General features: G+C 39.6%; 1 protein-coding gene across 1 annotated transcript in view; it reads left to right on the plus strand.

Annotated features, from left to right (window-relative positions):
• The window catches only part of slc35f4 (solute carrier family 35 member F4), a 150,414-nt gene that overhangs the window by 95,386 nt on the left and 39,584 nt on the right, over positions 1-15,444 (plus strand). Inside the window, exons 6-7 of the mRNA XM_042091349.1 lie at positions 1,989-2,181; positions 10,168-10,257. Of these exons, the coding sequence (XP_041947283.1) occupies positions 1,989-2,181; positions 10,168-10,257 (283 nt within the window). The remainder of the gene's footprint in view (positions 1-1,988; positions 2,182-10,167; positions 10,258-15,444) is intronic.

Consider the following 15,444-nt stretch of genomic DNA (forward strand, 5'->3'; position numbering starts at 1 on the left):
ACTGTTCACCTTTTTGCTTGTTTGGTGTTGAGGAGGGAGGGAAACTGGGGGGGGTATGGGGTGTGTTATATGTTATATGTTATATGTATGAGGCTGCATGGAATATAATAATGATATGTGTGAAAAAGAATATCCTTATAGGACAATAAAGACTCTATACTGTAAACGTAATTTACAAAGACATCGTAAAACACTGAAAGTTAATATTTTGTCACTAGCATCCTACATCTGTCCTCTGTCAAATACAGTTGCATTTACAGCTCTAAACAAAACTGTTCAAGAGTTATTTAAGGAGAAGTCGAACGTGCGTTTTGTTTCATTCGTCCCTCCTGGCTGGGACAAATGAAACAGCATGGGGGACGAATGAAACATACAGCTTAAATGACGTAAACTTCCCACAACTTCAGTATTTGACAACATACCATGAATGGTACTTCAAGTATGTGTTATTTTAGATAGATTGCTGCTGGGCTATATGTCTTGGTTCATGTCTGATAACTCATTGCTGTCATGGTGATATATGACGTATTTCGTGGTTATGGAAATAGCATGCACTATTCCATTAACATAGCTAGAATAATGCATGTTTCGAATTATATAATGTTTCTATAGTACAAAATGTTATTTCACTCTGTTTTTATGTGGTTAAAGCCACCACACATCCAAATAAGTGCCCTTCATGACCCACAGGCCGTCAGTCTCCATAGGTTAACATGGCAAAACTCAACTTAACATCTCTTTCACATTAGTAAGTGACTGGGTCACCTACACTTTATTTCAAGCTAATGATATTTTCACATTATAACGTGATAATTTTTATGTAATAATGTGATAAATATCTTGTTAAAACGTGAAAAAGATATTGTTAAACAAGAAACTTTTCATGTAATTATGTGATACTGAGCCTTTTTTTGTGTGTGGCAGCAATACGCTTCTGTACAAAAGGGACATGCAAGATGTCATACGTTTTCAAAAGTATATGCACCAATAAAATAAAACAGAAATACATGAATAATAATTGCATGAAATACAGGTTGTTCACGAGTCCGAGTCACGTCTGAAGTCTTTAGAGGCGAAGTCCCAAGTCAAGTCTGAAGTCACTGTTTTTGCAACTTATGGCCACCTTACACCAAACAACTTTGACAAGATTTGGGAAAGATTCTTGATTCTTGTCTTTTAACTAAAAGACTCTAATCTTTCAAGAATCTTTCCCAAATCTTGTCAAAGTTGTTTGGTGTAAGGAGGCCATTAAATGCGAATCGAGTCCAAGTCTCACACTCGAGTCCCCATCTCTGATGCCAATTATAGGCGATTTTGTTGATAGTTATATCCTAGCATAATATTGTGCAGCCAAATCACCCCCATACTTCTTATCAATTTGTGATTGATTTTATTAGGGTTGTTTACCCCTAAGCGGTAGGCCTAGCCTATTCGTAGCTCAATTAAACCAGTGAAACATTTGGGATAGTAATAAAGAAAAGCCTAAATTCACCATTGTTAAATGTGAAGGATAAACATGCATGTGGGTGCTTGCAGGCACAGTGTGTGTATGTGAGGGAGAGGGAGAGGGAGAAAGTTCAAACAAAGGATTGCTTATTTAGTTGTTTCAGCCCAGAAGCTTTAGGCTAAATTGCAAGTTTAATATGTTTTAGCCTACATTAGATTGTCTTATGAATTAAAAAGGGCCCTTACTTGTATTTGTTATATGAGCTTCTGTTCTTGTAAAATAAGGAAACATCATGGCTATTCCATGATATGGATGCAATCATATTACTTAGGCTATCCTTAAAATTAGCGATTTGCGGGTTGGGTTCAGGATAAAACTCAATAACCCCCCAGATTTGACATATAATGATATAACATTGCTTCCCTTCAAGGCTGGATTATTCTTTACATTAAAATATTCTGGCATGTAGTATCGTTAAAATGTACTATATGTTTATGTCATATTTTAATAAGATTATTACTGTGTGTATGACATATTAAAGGTCCTGTTAAAGATGTTCTTGGACAGTGGAAGACTGGGAGAGGCAACACATTTCTTCTCTACAATGGGATTATTTAATTTCATCTTCATCTCTGGTGTGCCCCTGATACTCTACCTCACTCATATGGAGCACTGTGGTTCTTTGTCATCACTGCCCTGGGGATACTTATGTGGAATAGCTGGTCTCTGGCTTGGTGAGTGCGCATGCATGCCCACCCTTACACAGACACAAGAACAATTCTTCTGAGAACATGAAACCACCTTAAATTGAGTGATTGTGTTATTCATGTACATTGAAAGTAAGACGTACTTATTCATGAGCAAGTACAAAGAGGCACAAACCTTTTGCTTCTCTTTTCCTTACTCTGCATTAGGCTCAGTTAATACCATTTCCAGGTGGACTTAAGTGATGCTAGTTAGCTACTGTAATTGGGGGCCAAGCAACATAGCTGTGTAGGCACCCATTGTGTTTCTACCTTTTCTTACTATTATTGGAGGCCAAACAGTGAAGCTGCGAAGGCACATAGTATTTCTACTTTTTCTTATTATGCATACTATGCATCTTATTTCTGAGTCTATGGTAGCCCATAGAACTTCCGGGTAAACAGTTAAATTTGGCAAACAGACTTGAGACAGTCCCATAATTCTCTTCACCAAGTTTCATGTCTGCACCTGGTAATACTATGGAGGTCACATGCCAGCTTGTGACATCAATCTAATCGATCTAGCCATCATATTGAATTATGCCAAAAAAACAGAAAAAAAAATTCACAAGCCAAACATTTGGTCCCATCTCCAACAAATTTGGCACAGATGATCTTCAGACCAGGCCTCACAAAATGTACTGGATTTTCATCTCGCTCATCACAGCCAATCAAAATTGGTCACAACTATTTTCTGTTCGTCTCAAAACTTGGCACAAATGATCTATAAACTAAGCCTGATAAAAGTTATCGAATAGATTTTAAATAGTCTTGAGAGTTCACCCGTCACAGCCAATTGAAATTGGTGGCAAAGCCAAACTGAAAGTGACTTTATCTTTGAGTCAATCTTTGTTTGCTTCACATCAGAGGTGCCTACAACTGTTGGCCATACGCTCTGCACGTACTTTCAAGCTCCACGGGGAGAGAGAGAAAGAGAGAGAGAGGAGTGTGTTAGAAAGACTCAGTTTATGTGTTCTTGGTGGCAGGGCAGAGGTGTGCAAGAGACAGAGAGAGTGTATAGACGTTGGTCATTTGTATATGTGCTTTAGGACGGGGCGGGGTGTATGTGATTAAGAAAACTGATTAATTACTGGGCAGGTAAAGAATTACATTTTATCTTTTTCCACCTTGCTGTGTGTCATCAGTGTCGATTCCCTCCTAATTGAAGAACAGCGACTATCAGTCAGTAGTTCTACCCTACCGTGTGCGTATAAAAGTGAGTAAACAAAGCTTCAAACAAATTAATTCAGATGTTTTCCAAAAAACCTAAAGGTAATGACGCACAGGCATCCTCTACTTGTGAGTCGTCTCCGGTACCATCTGAAACGGCTAGCAGCCAGGCTGAGGCACAGTCCTCCACTCCTCCAGCACCCCTTAGCAGCGATGCAATGATCATTGCTACCTGATCAGTCCCCTCGCAGGAGCCAGCCGAGGCAGCATTCATCACCGAAAGCCCACAACCTAGCACGGCATCCTCGCAATCTAATTTCATCTCATTGCCCTCACTCCGATTCCCCTGTCTTCCCTCAATGTCAACAACAATTGTTGGCTGCTGTTTACTATCCTCCACTTTCCAGACAAATGAATCGTCCCCTAGTTTTGCTAGTACTGATGAGCCCCAGGTAGTTAGTTGCCCAGTAGCATAAGCATCAGACTTGTTACACATAGGCAAACTTGAGGTAAATGTCCTTAAATCTGCATGAGACTCCATGTAGAGGTCTGCGCAGGACTGTTTTTTCAGTCCCGCACCCACTCTCTTGCTCCCGCCCGCCCCTGCAATAATGTGTCATTTTTTGTTATGCGTTCATAATAACGTGCAACTTGGATGAAACTAGCAGTTTTTCAGCAGAAACACAGGACCTGTCGAAACTGTCGGTGATTTTACTCTTCCATACATTTTTAAAAGAAGTAAATGGTTTTACAATATTTCAGTCAAGCTTTAGTTGGTTTAGATAGCCTACAACTAAACGTATAAACGTATCGCAAAATGGAAAGTAGCCCAATGTATTAACTTTGATTTGCTGTGCTGCATACTGGACAATAGATGCACATCGTAAATTAGGCCTATATGAAGTAATAAAATGATTGTTTAAAATAGTCTACGCTTGAAAATATATTGGAGGGAATCAGGGGGAGCCAGTTTAATAGCCTTGGCAAGTAGCCTACTACAGACACAAGAACAGTCAGCCTCACTGAAAATTACTGAAATATTTGCATTATACTCATAGTACTGTACTTTACTGCAGAAATGCAGTATTGTGGACATGACAATACTAGACTACTGCACTGTAACCTACTGTAGTATAACTGAAGTGCAGTTAGTTTTAGTAATTTTGTTCATAACATGTACAGCAAGCATCGAAAGCAAGCAGTCCAGACCCTAAAACTGGGCATTTATAACTGTGAGGGTAATTCACACACAATTATTTTTCTTTCTCCTAGTATTTTATGGGGAAAAACACTATATTCGGTAACTTCCATAGACATCCAAAATGGGGCAGGATGGTTGTATTTGGAGCACTGGTGTCAGATGTGACTAAAAAAAGTGGTTACATTTTGGCCCTCAGAGTTCAGGTGGCCACTTAGCAGGATTTTGCTTAGGGCCCCATGGAGGTCTGAACCGGCACTGGGAGCACTTGACATACACAACTAAGAAAGAATGCCAGATGTCTGATTTTAAGTTTCTTAGTTCTGAATGTAGGCTACCTTTCTTTAGAAAGACACTAAACACTGAAGTAGCCTAGTGGTGCCCTCTTCCTCTGTCATACTTTCAATTTCGAGTTGTAGAATTCAATAGTTCTTTTATTGTCATTGTCACAGGTACAATGAAATCTACAGTGCTCTCCCGTCAGTGCATCATTTATGAGTCTAAATATAATTTAAGTGGTAATGTTGGAAACATATAACAGCATTAACAGCATACATAAACACACACAGTCATACACACCCAGTCATAGTCATACACACCCAGTCATCACATTAAAAAAACAGTATGAACACACACTCATTGCATAAAAACAGTACATCTACAGACATGCATACTTTCTGTCATTGTATTGATCCATTTCACAATTCCATATTACACTTTATTTTTTTGCAGCATTGAGGGTGGTTGGATAAAAACTGTGTTTGAGTCTATTTGTCCCTGCATAAGTTAATTGATCTGTACCGTCTGCCTGAAGGCAACCGTTCAAACAGGGAGTGACCAGGATGGTGGGTGGTGGGGGAGTTGTGACAACGGAGCAGCAGGAAAGATTTTAAACAACGTAGACGAGTAGGCTAGGCCTGTCCAGCAGTTAGGCTTAAACCCCGTTTTTTAATGCTACCTAACAGAACATCCAGCTCAACTATACTTACGTACACTACTATAATCATTTTCATATTTAATTTTACGCACATATTTCTCCCACACCCACAAACGCACCTTTCTCATCCCGCCCCGCTCCCGCAAAAAGCTTTCAAAACTTCATCCTAAAGCAATAACTGAATTGTGTGGGAAACAGATTCAAAATGCAATTCTTCACAAATGTCAATCCGCCAAATGGTTTTCCGTCATACTAGATGAAATGGCTGATATCAGCAATTCTGGGCAGGTGTCATTATCGATGCGTTATGTGCCTTCTGACTCAAGAAACTATTCCGTAAGAGAGGAGAGGACTTGTGCTTCATCTCCACTGCTGAGACTACAGGTGAAGCATTAAAGGAAAACGTTGGTTCTCGAAGTCACTACTGTCAATATGGGGAGTGAGTGCTACGAATCTCGATTTGCTGCAGCCAACAGCTAGCGCTGCCAGGCAGCTACAGTGCTACATTCTGGGGGCATGATTTTAAAGATACCCCCAAAGTGTAGCATTAAAGTGTAAATACGGAGTAAAAACAACCTAGGGTCTATTTGTGGTAGTTAACAGTTAGTTTACAGGAATGCTAACCGGGCAAGGTGCCATGTTGCTATTTTATACGACATATACTATATGCACAATATACCAGCAGCCGATATATTATTGGCCGATAAGTGAAAAAAATAAAATATTATTATCATTCCGATAACAGAATTACGGCCGATAATTTGCGCTGATATTTTCTTAAAGCCCTAATTTCCGAACTAGGCATATGTAAGGTCTGGTTATACTAACCTACTGTACTTGAGCTTGGTTGGCTATACTTCCTCAAAATAATGTCATCATTGTGGATCAGAGAAGGTTCCTTGATTGAGGAAGGGAGGAACACCCTCCCTAAAACTTAAGAGAAAAATAAAAAATAAAGTGAATTGCTAATCTGATAAATTACTGTTAATATTACTATTTGAACACTTTGAATGAACAAAAATCGTTCCTCTAGGCCAAAATGCCAACAACACACCCTATCTCAATTGAAAATTACTGTTGGAGCTTCCTCCTCAAACCCCTCATTGATGTCCATCAGACCCCCAGCCGCTCGTGAATCCCGTCGTTTTCAATGGGCAAGGGAGGAAGCTCCGCCGTTTGAGTGGGCGGGTCTAGCCAGAGGCTCTGGAATTTAGCGCCAATGGTAAACCAATAAGCAGCTAGCTTCTCTGGAGGGGGGAGGCTATCAGTTATTACACACTGCAAGAACGTTATCTGCAGACCAGCGAAGAATCTTGTGTTGAACGGAAAACTTGTTTTACATTGCTAATTGCTCATGAAATAAAGAGTACAATGGAATTAGAGGACATTGTCCATGTTTTATTGAATAAACCCTTTTATACATTCAACTACAGTGTGAAAGTTAGGATCAAAACAGCAGGAAGACCAGTTCCAAAAATTCACATTCCAAAAAAGATGGTAAGGCTAGTGTACTGAATGCTACATGGTAGGCTATGACAATAATCATGGCTAACTGGGAGCACAGAAAACAATTGGCTATACTGCTGGCCTTGCATGCTGTTGGGGAAGTAACAGACGTGGACCGTTCAGGGATTTGCTGATACAAAAAAATTGGATAGTTATGCGTTATTATACAGTAATCATCCAAGTTATGCCTTAACTAAACTATTGTTAAATAACATTCTTGTTGTTAATATGTTCTTGTTTTCACCATTCTAACTGTACCTTTGGATGGTAACATTGTTAATGAATGTTTCAGACCATGATGCATTCCTTTTCTGGCCGCTAATGACGTCTTCAATGACATTTGCTTTTGATTATAAACTCCCAATTGGATAGCTATCACAACCTGTCTTTAAAATTATAGCGATTTGGCTTTAAAACAATAGCATGTTACAAATAACCACATTTAAGGTCTATTTTTAAATGGTAAATAGTTTTATGGTCCAAAAAAAAAAATCCCACTGTTTTCCCAAACTCATCAATCATTCTTAGGCTACTTAAGTTTTATAAAAGTTTTATAGTTTTTAGTATTATAGACTTTTCTGCATATGTATTACATTGAGCAAAACCTCCAGACTTTCCATAATTTTGCACACCTGGAAAACAGTATTTCATAATTAGGCCTACATATTTTTCCTGACTTCCAAGACCTAATCATTATAATTTACATGTATTTACATTTACCGATGTTATACTGATTATTTACAATGCCGAACATTCCATTTTTGGTGCTGGATCTTTTGGTGTGACCTCCTCACACAAAAAACGTTTCTTGAGTATAATCGAGTATAATACATACAATCAATGGGATATGTACATACCATTGTAATCAGAAGGATCAGTTCCATGAAATGATGTAAAATACATATAGTAGTGAACAATGTTTGAAAATCCTCTCCAAATGTATATCCAAAATTTGTCAAAATTTCATTTAATTCACATAAAAATGAATTTTCATCATATTTTCCACAATATAGAGAAAAATATAGTGTATGACATGTTAAGCAAGTTGTGGGCTATTTAACAAAAAAGACTGAATTGGAATATCCTTAAAGGACACTTCCGGCACAAAATGAACCTAGCGGTTAATAACACATGTGTACCGAGTTCGTTTGTTCTCTGGGATATGTTTTCATGCTAATCGAACGTGACCAGTTTTACCACAAACCACTAATTAGCGTATAACGCTAGTCTTCGGGGCACACGCAAAGTAAAAAGAAATCGCTATTTCTATACCACTAACAAGGCTCAAAATAGCACCACACTTCCACGGTAGCATAATGAAGGGCCCTACATGTAAACTGAAGCATTGAGAACTTTGTAAGTGTACAGACAGTTTATTAAAAAGATAGTTTAGAAACAGTATCGTTCACATATACAAGCGGGCGCCATCTTGGGAAAAAAGTCAGGTGACAGTTCAGCTCGCGTTGCTCCAGTCCAACGTCGTGTTTTCCTGTCATCAACAGGTCATCATTAAGTTATTAAACCCTTCAGGGCTAACCTAGCTATATGGTAGCTATAGCTTTTCCCCAGCTTAGCCGTTTATCTGCGTTGAGTGTTTACTCCACGTGAAAACGATTCATACACTGTCACTGGCCACTCACTCGCAATTCATTGACGTCAGGTTCACTTAAAGGAGCCACACATAGGCCTAGGCTACAGCTATTTTGTTGACTGCTGTACCATTGAGGACTATTATGAGTTAAATTACTGCAATTAAATGATGCTTATTAAATGCTGTCCCCAATTCACTTTTCACAATTTTTTTTCAGAAGTAATATTATCAGTTATCGTATTGGTATTGGCCACAATAAACCAATACATTTTGGTTATCATTATTGGCCCTAAAATTCAACATGGGTGCATCTCTTTATTTTATACCACTAACGATGCTCAAAATATAATTACACTTCTGTGGTAGTGTGGTGAGTGTTTCTACAGGCAAACCGAAGTATTGTAAACTTTGAAAGTGTACAGAGAGGTTATAACAAGACCTGTATCTGAAAATTCCATGGCTTACTGGTCCAGTATGGTTAAATCAGTGGGTGCTGCGCAGATCTGGCTGAATCTTTCAATACAAACATGCCTTATGTTTAGCCAGATTTTATCGAATGCCCACTGATTTGACAATACCAGACCAGGAAGCCATGGAATATTCTTCCTACAGATAAGACAGATAACTCTTGATGTTGGTTTTAAAACTTGCTTCTTATGTCTGGTAATACTGTGGGAGATCCCAATGCAAATATTTGCCAACTCTTATGGGAAAATAAGATGGGGGTTTTGAATTATTGCACCTATTGCAACTCTTACAGGGACGAAGAAATCGGAAATGCGTTTTTGCTGTACACACTTTTGTCCTCTACTATGATCTCTGTTGTGATCTCTGGTACATTAAGACGGCACACTTTGATTTTTGCTACCCCAGAGCTAACTACCAATGCAACTTGCCATAGGTAGTTAGCTTCAATTAACACCCAGATATCTTTATATGGGCAAAGATGGCAGCTTTGGGTACTTTATGCAGGCAAACTTCAGAGGTCTATGGAAACTGCAAAACCGGAAGTTACCTTGTATCTCTGCCAATCTTCGGTTGCTTGACATGAAACTTGCTGTGAGTGCTTACAGCCATGTGTCTGATGTAATAGCATCGATTTGCCATGGCAATTCCGGCCTGTGGGCTGCTTGGCACCCTCATTGCTGCTTGCAGCTATATTTTTTACTAGTGTTACTCTTTGTATTGAAGCAAAAGATTTAGTATTTTAGCAATCACAACCAAACTTAGTATCACACTATCCCACCCAAGCTGTATGTGTTCAGTTTTGATGTGCTGTGATAGTTGAACATGATGTCTTAGCTCTGTGTCTTATTGCTGCACTGCTTGTACTGTAGCTGTGATTTTGATCAATTCATTCATGGAAAATATTGAGTAGTTCCATTACATTATGTTCAAAGAATAAACGTGTAACCTGTTGTAGGTATCTTTTGTGAATAGATTCAACATTGTTAGTTAAAACTATTATTTAATGAATATTGAGAAAATTAAATGACATTATAATTTTTTAAGTGAAAAAGGCTGGGAAATGCATCATTTACTGAGTTCATGTTTCATTATCTCTCCTTTATACAGTATTTAATGTGTCAGTCAATGTGGGGATTTTTTTAACCTACCCCATCCTTATCTCCATTGGCACCTTGCTCAGTGTACCAGGCAATGCAGGTATGTGTGTTTGTTTTATTTCTCAACCATTCAAACCAATAATTTACATCTGCTTTTTACAGATTATTTAAAACATTTTTTTCAAAACAGAAAATCATTAATTTAATGTACTGTAAGGCTTTCCACATGGTTTAGGAGTGTGTGGATGAACTTGACTGGCCTACACAGAGTCCTGACCTCAACCCGATAGAACACCTTTGGGATGAATTAGAGCGGAGACAGAGCCAGTCTCCTCGTCCAACATCAGTGTGTGACCTCACAAATGCACTTCTGAAAGAATGGTAAAAAATTCCCTTAAACATACTCCTAAACCTTGTGGAAAGCCTTCCCAGAAGAGTTTAAGCTGTTATAGCTGCAAAGGGTGGACCATCATATTGAACACTATAGATTAAGAATGGGATGTCACTTAAGTTCATATGCGAGTCAAGGCAGGTGACCCAATACTTTTGGCAATATAGTGTATGTCCAGGCTGCCTTCTGATCACTGGGCTGCCCTGTAGACCTCTCCTAGGCCCTAGGCAGCATGCAGACACAAACCCTCACCGCTTACAACTGAGCTCATTGAATCAGATTAGACATCTCTCCTATAAGCTAATGGTCTAATCTGATTCAATGAGCTAGAGCTAAAAGTGTTACTGTCAGACTCAGAGAACGGCTGGATGAACAAGTTAATAGTTTTTTCATCATTATTAAATATTAGTTGTTTGCATAAAATATGTATGTTAATGTTTTAACAAATGGAAAACAATATATTAGTTAACTAATATTGTATTAATATTTGTTAATAGTTAACTAAATGTCTTTTTGGCACTAATTAACAGTTATTTATTACATCATTTAAATGTTAAATGTTTATTTACAAACTATGTTAATATACACATTATTGACACAAGTTAATGACACATTATTATTTAACTAATTGTTATTAAACTGTTCTTCTGCCTATCCCAATATGAACCACTCCTCATAGGAGCCTTACACTAAAGTTGGTTAAGCTTAATTCATATATTAGTAATATATAGCTATCAGCGTGGGGCCCCTTATAATGGGGGTTGTTGTTTAGCTTAATTAATATATTAGTAATATAGTAATATACACGGACAGATTGTAATATTATATCTACACAGATTAGTAATATACACAGACAGACAAAGCTAATGACATAAACAATGTTGACACAGTAGTTTATGACTCACAATCTGAAAATCCTAGTACATCCACACAAGTGAGGACTAGATTGGCATTCTCAAGCCAGTTGACAGACTGATTCAAACTATGTCAAGGCAAGATGTTGTTCACACACATCCGTCTATGCAGGCTATCTGCAGGTCAGTGTTTCAGGTTTTTACATATATAATATATAATAGGGATTAGTCATAGTTAGAGTTGAGGTCATACACACGTTTGGTAACATAGTTATGTGGTCCAAGCTTTTCTTATTAGCTTTATGGAGAATTTTTCTGTTTTTGTAACAGAGTTAGAAATGTAGTTTAGTGTTTGTATGTGATTTTCGCCGTAATTAAGCAGGTTTATTGAGATTGGTGTTTTGGATCCCTGTTTGGAGAAACGGTGTACTGCAGCTATGCTACGTTGTGTCCTTGTGTTTTTGCCGTACCCGATCAGAAGTGGTATGCTTTGCATTAGGTAGGTTGACTGTATAAAGCACTCCCCACTTTGTTTTAATTTTGTAACTGTAAAATGTTGTTAAGTGTGCTTGCAAAGCAGCACACTTGTTGTTGGGGGCCAAGCAGAGAAGCTGCGAGGCAACCCACAGTGATTCTACCTTTTCTTATTATTACACAACTTTTTTTCCGCCATGGGAGTCTATAGCAGCCCATAGAACCGTACAGTAAAAAGTTGTGAAATTTTGCACATTGATTCGGGACAGTATAAAAATAAATTTGAGCAAGTTTTATGCCTGAACCACAGACAGTCTAGCGCCACCAATGGGTCAAAGTTGACATTGCATCCATGCAATGAACTTTTGAACCGTATGCCCGATTTTGAACTCAACGCATCCCATGACGTCAATTTCCGCCATATTGTATTTCATCAAAAACACTTAAAAGGCATCAAAGGTCACAAAGTTTGTCCGATTTTCACGAAACTTGACGCAGATGATCTTCAGACCATGACTCATAAATGCATTGCTTTTAGGAGCCATTTCAAAACCCGTCGCCCGTCACGACCAATCAAGTTTGGCGGCGAAGCCGCCAAACAGGAAGTGAAATGATATCTCAGCAAGGCTTTCACGTATCAAAACCAAACTAGGTACATAGGTTCAGGACCCAATCAGGAGGACGCTCAAGAAATGTGGTAAATTTTGACCATTATGTGGCGCTATAATCACAGGAAGTGGGCTCATATTTCTGCAATGCTTTCACGTATCGAAACCAAACTTGGCTCATTGACTCGGGACCACATCCTGAGGACATACAATAATTTTAGCGACCTTTGACCACTAGGGGTGCTATAATTTGCAACACTTTCTCGTATCGACACCAAACTTGGTACCTGGACTCGGGACCACATCCTGAATAAGGACAATACATTTAATGACCTTTGACCACTAGGGGCGCTATAATTAACAAAACTTTCTCGTATCGATACCAAACTTGGTACATGGACTCGGGAACACATCCTGAAGACGCACAATATATTTAGTGAGCTTTGACCACTAGGGTCGCTATAATTATCAACACTTTCTTGTATCGACACAGATATGTAGACTCGTGACTACAACCTGAGGATGCACAATAAATGGTGATGTTTGAGGTGTGCGTATGTGTGGGGAGCTATTGGGATGTGTGGGATAGGACGTTTATCTGTGTATATGTCTGTGTGTGGGACAGGGGGGGGGGGGGGGGTGGTTAATTGGATGTGTGTATAATGTAGCAACATTGGGTTGCCATGACAACTCCTGCTCAACTGCTTGGCTCCCTCATTGCTGCTTGCAGCTATATTTCTTCTTAAGTTTTCTTATTATTCCTGTAAGCCCGATTTTTGGCCAGCTCCTGCTCCTAGACCTTTTGAGATATCGCCACCGGTCCAACTCTGGAACGTCCGGCCGGAACCGGTGTAGTGTGGAAATTGAAAATGATGTCACTGACCCTTGTCATTCTTCCGCCATATTGGATTGAATAGAAAGCGAAACTAAAGTTTCACAGGTCACAAATTTGGTCCGAACTTCACAAAACTTGACGTACATTATCCTTGGACCAAGCCTCACAAAAGTTACAGGAAGGATTTTTGATTTTCAGAAGCGTTTGCCCGTCACAGCTAAACGAAATCGGCGGTGAAGCTCCGAAACAGGAAGTTGTCCATATCTCAGGAACACTGTCACTTATCGATACCAAATTTTGTATATGAACTCGGGACTCCAATGTGAGGATGCATAAGCTAAATAAAAAGACAATATTCCAAAAGTTTCCAGCATTTGGCAAACCACCCACAGGTATTTGGTAACTATCACCTTTAACCTTTGCAGTTGCACTTCTACCACAATGCCTTTCAAGTATGCACAATGTCTCCAGGCAGCCTTGCCCAATCATGAAATCCTTGCTCAGCCATGGGATAGTATGGACTTATGAACTGAAATGGCAAGGAGAACATTAGCTATGTATTGCTGACATAGTACAGTTATTTTCACATTGACGGTATTCAAATTAAATTTTTCATTATTGTTAAATATCATGATGATAACATGGACTGTTAACACTCAATATGTTCTGAAGAAGTCCAGACAACGACTCTACTTCCTTCGTCAGCTAAGGAAATTCAAAGTTTCTACATCCATCATGAAAGCCTTTTACACTTCAGCGGTTGAGAGCGTTCTAACTGGTAGCATCATCACCTGGTATGGGAACTCCACAGTTAGAGATTGTAGTACTCTGCAGAGAGTAGTGCGCTCAGCTGAACGTAGTATAAGAACTCAACTCCCTGCTCTACAAGATATCTTATTCCAGAAGAGTACTCCTAAGAGCCCAAAAGATTCTGAAGGACTCTTCTCATCCTAACAATGGATTATTCCTACCGCTGAAATCAAGAAGACGCCTATGTAGTCACAAAGCCAGAACTGAGAGACTCAGGAGAAGTTTTTATTCCCAGGCCATCCGAACTCTGAACTCACACTATACTGACTTTGCACACATTCACTCTTCAGCACTCTCAAACATTTCCCAACTCTGAACTCACACTATACTGACTTTGCACTCATTCACTCCTCAGCACTCATGACCCCCCCCCACACACACACCTACAAGACTTTTAGCACTTTTACATCCCTCACCCTATGCTATAGACCTTTTATTTATTTTCTTATTTCATCACACGTCAAAACACACACACACACACACACACACACATATCTGACTTTCTCCAACTTTTGCACATTTCCATAGAACTTTTTATTTATTATTTTTGATTTCTCCTCCATCTACCCATGTCCTTGATTGCCTAGCCTTTCTGCCCCCCACCCCACCCCCATCCCCAACACATACACACAAAAAACATACACACTTACATCATCACTGTCATCACCTCACATACATACAGCACACTGCTTGCTACAGTAAGCCTCCTCTACATACTTGCTGCACACTGCCCCCCCTCCCTACATACACAGCACATTGTCTTCAGGATCTTCTCCAACACACATCCTCTACATACTTACAGCACACTGCCCCCACCTACCCACACGCACACTACACACACACACACACACACAGTCACTGCTACACTCCCCTCCCGCCCACACACACATCTTCATCACTCACATACATACAGTACTCTGCTTGCAATAGTAAGTCCCTTCACCATACTTGCAGTACACTGCCCCCCCCCCCCTCCCCTACATACACAGCACATTATTTCATCAGGAAGCTTCTCCAACACACATCCCCAACATACTTACAGCACACTGCCCCCCCCCAATACACAGCACATTGTCTCATGAGGAAGCTTCTCCAACACACATATTGCACACTGCCCTCTCCCCACATACACAGCACACTATCCCATCCCCCCAACACACACACCAAGACCCCTGGCAGTTGGGTTAGCCCCTTGAGCCGTGGATCTGCCCAAGGTTTCTTCCTTGGTAAGGGAGTTTTTCCTTGCCCCTGTTGCTCTTGGGTGCTCCTTGTTGGTGCCCCCCGCCCAATCCCAATCCTCCCCCACCTTTCTTAT

Source organism: Alosa sapidissima, chromosome 5 (assembly GCF_018492685.1).
Source record: "Alosa sapidissima isolate fAloSap1 chromosome 5, fAloSap1.pri, whole genome shotgun sequence".
NCBI classification, from domain to species: Eukaryota; Metazoa; Chordata; class Actinopteri; order Clupeiformes; family Clupeidae; genus Alosa; species Alosa sapidissima.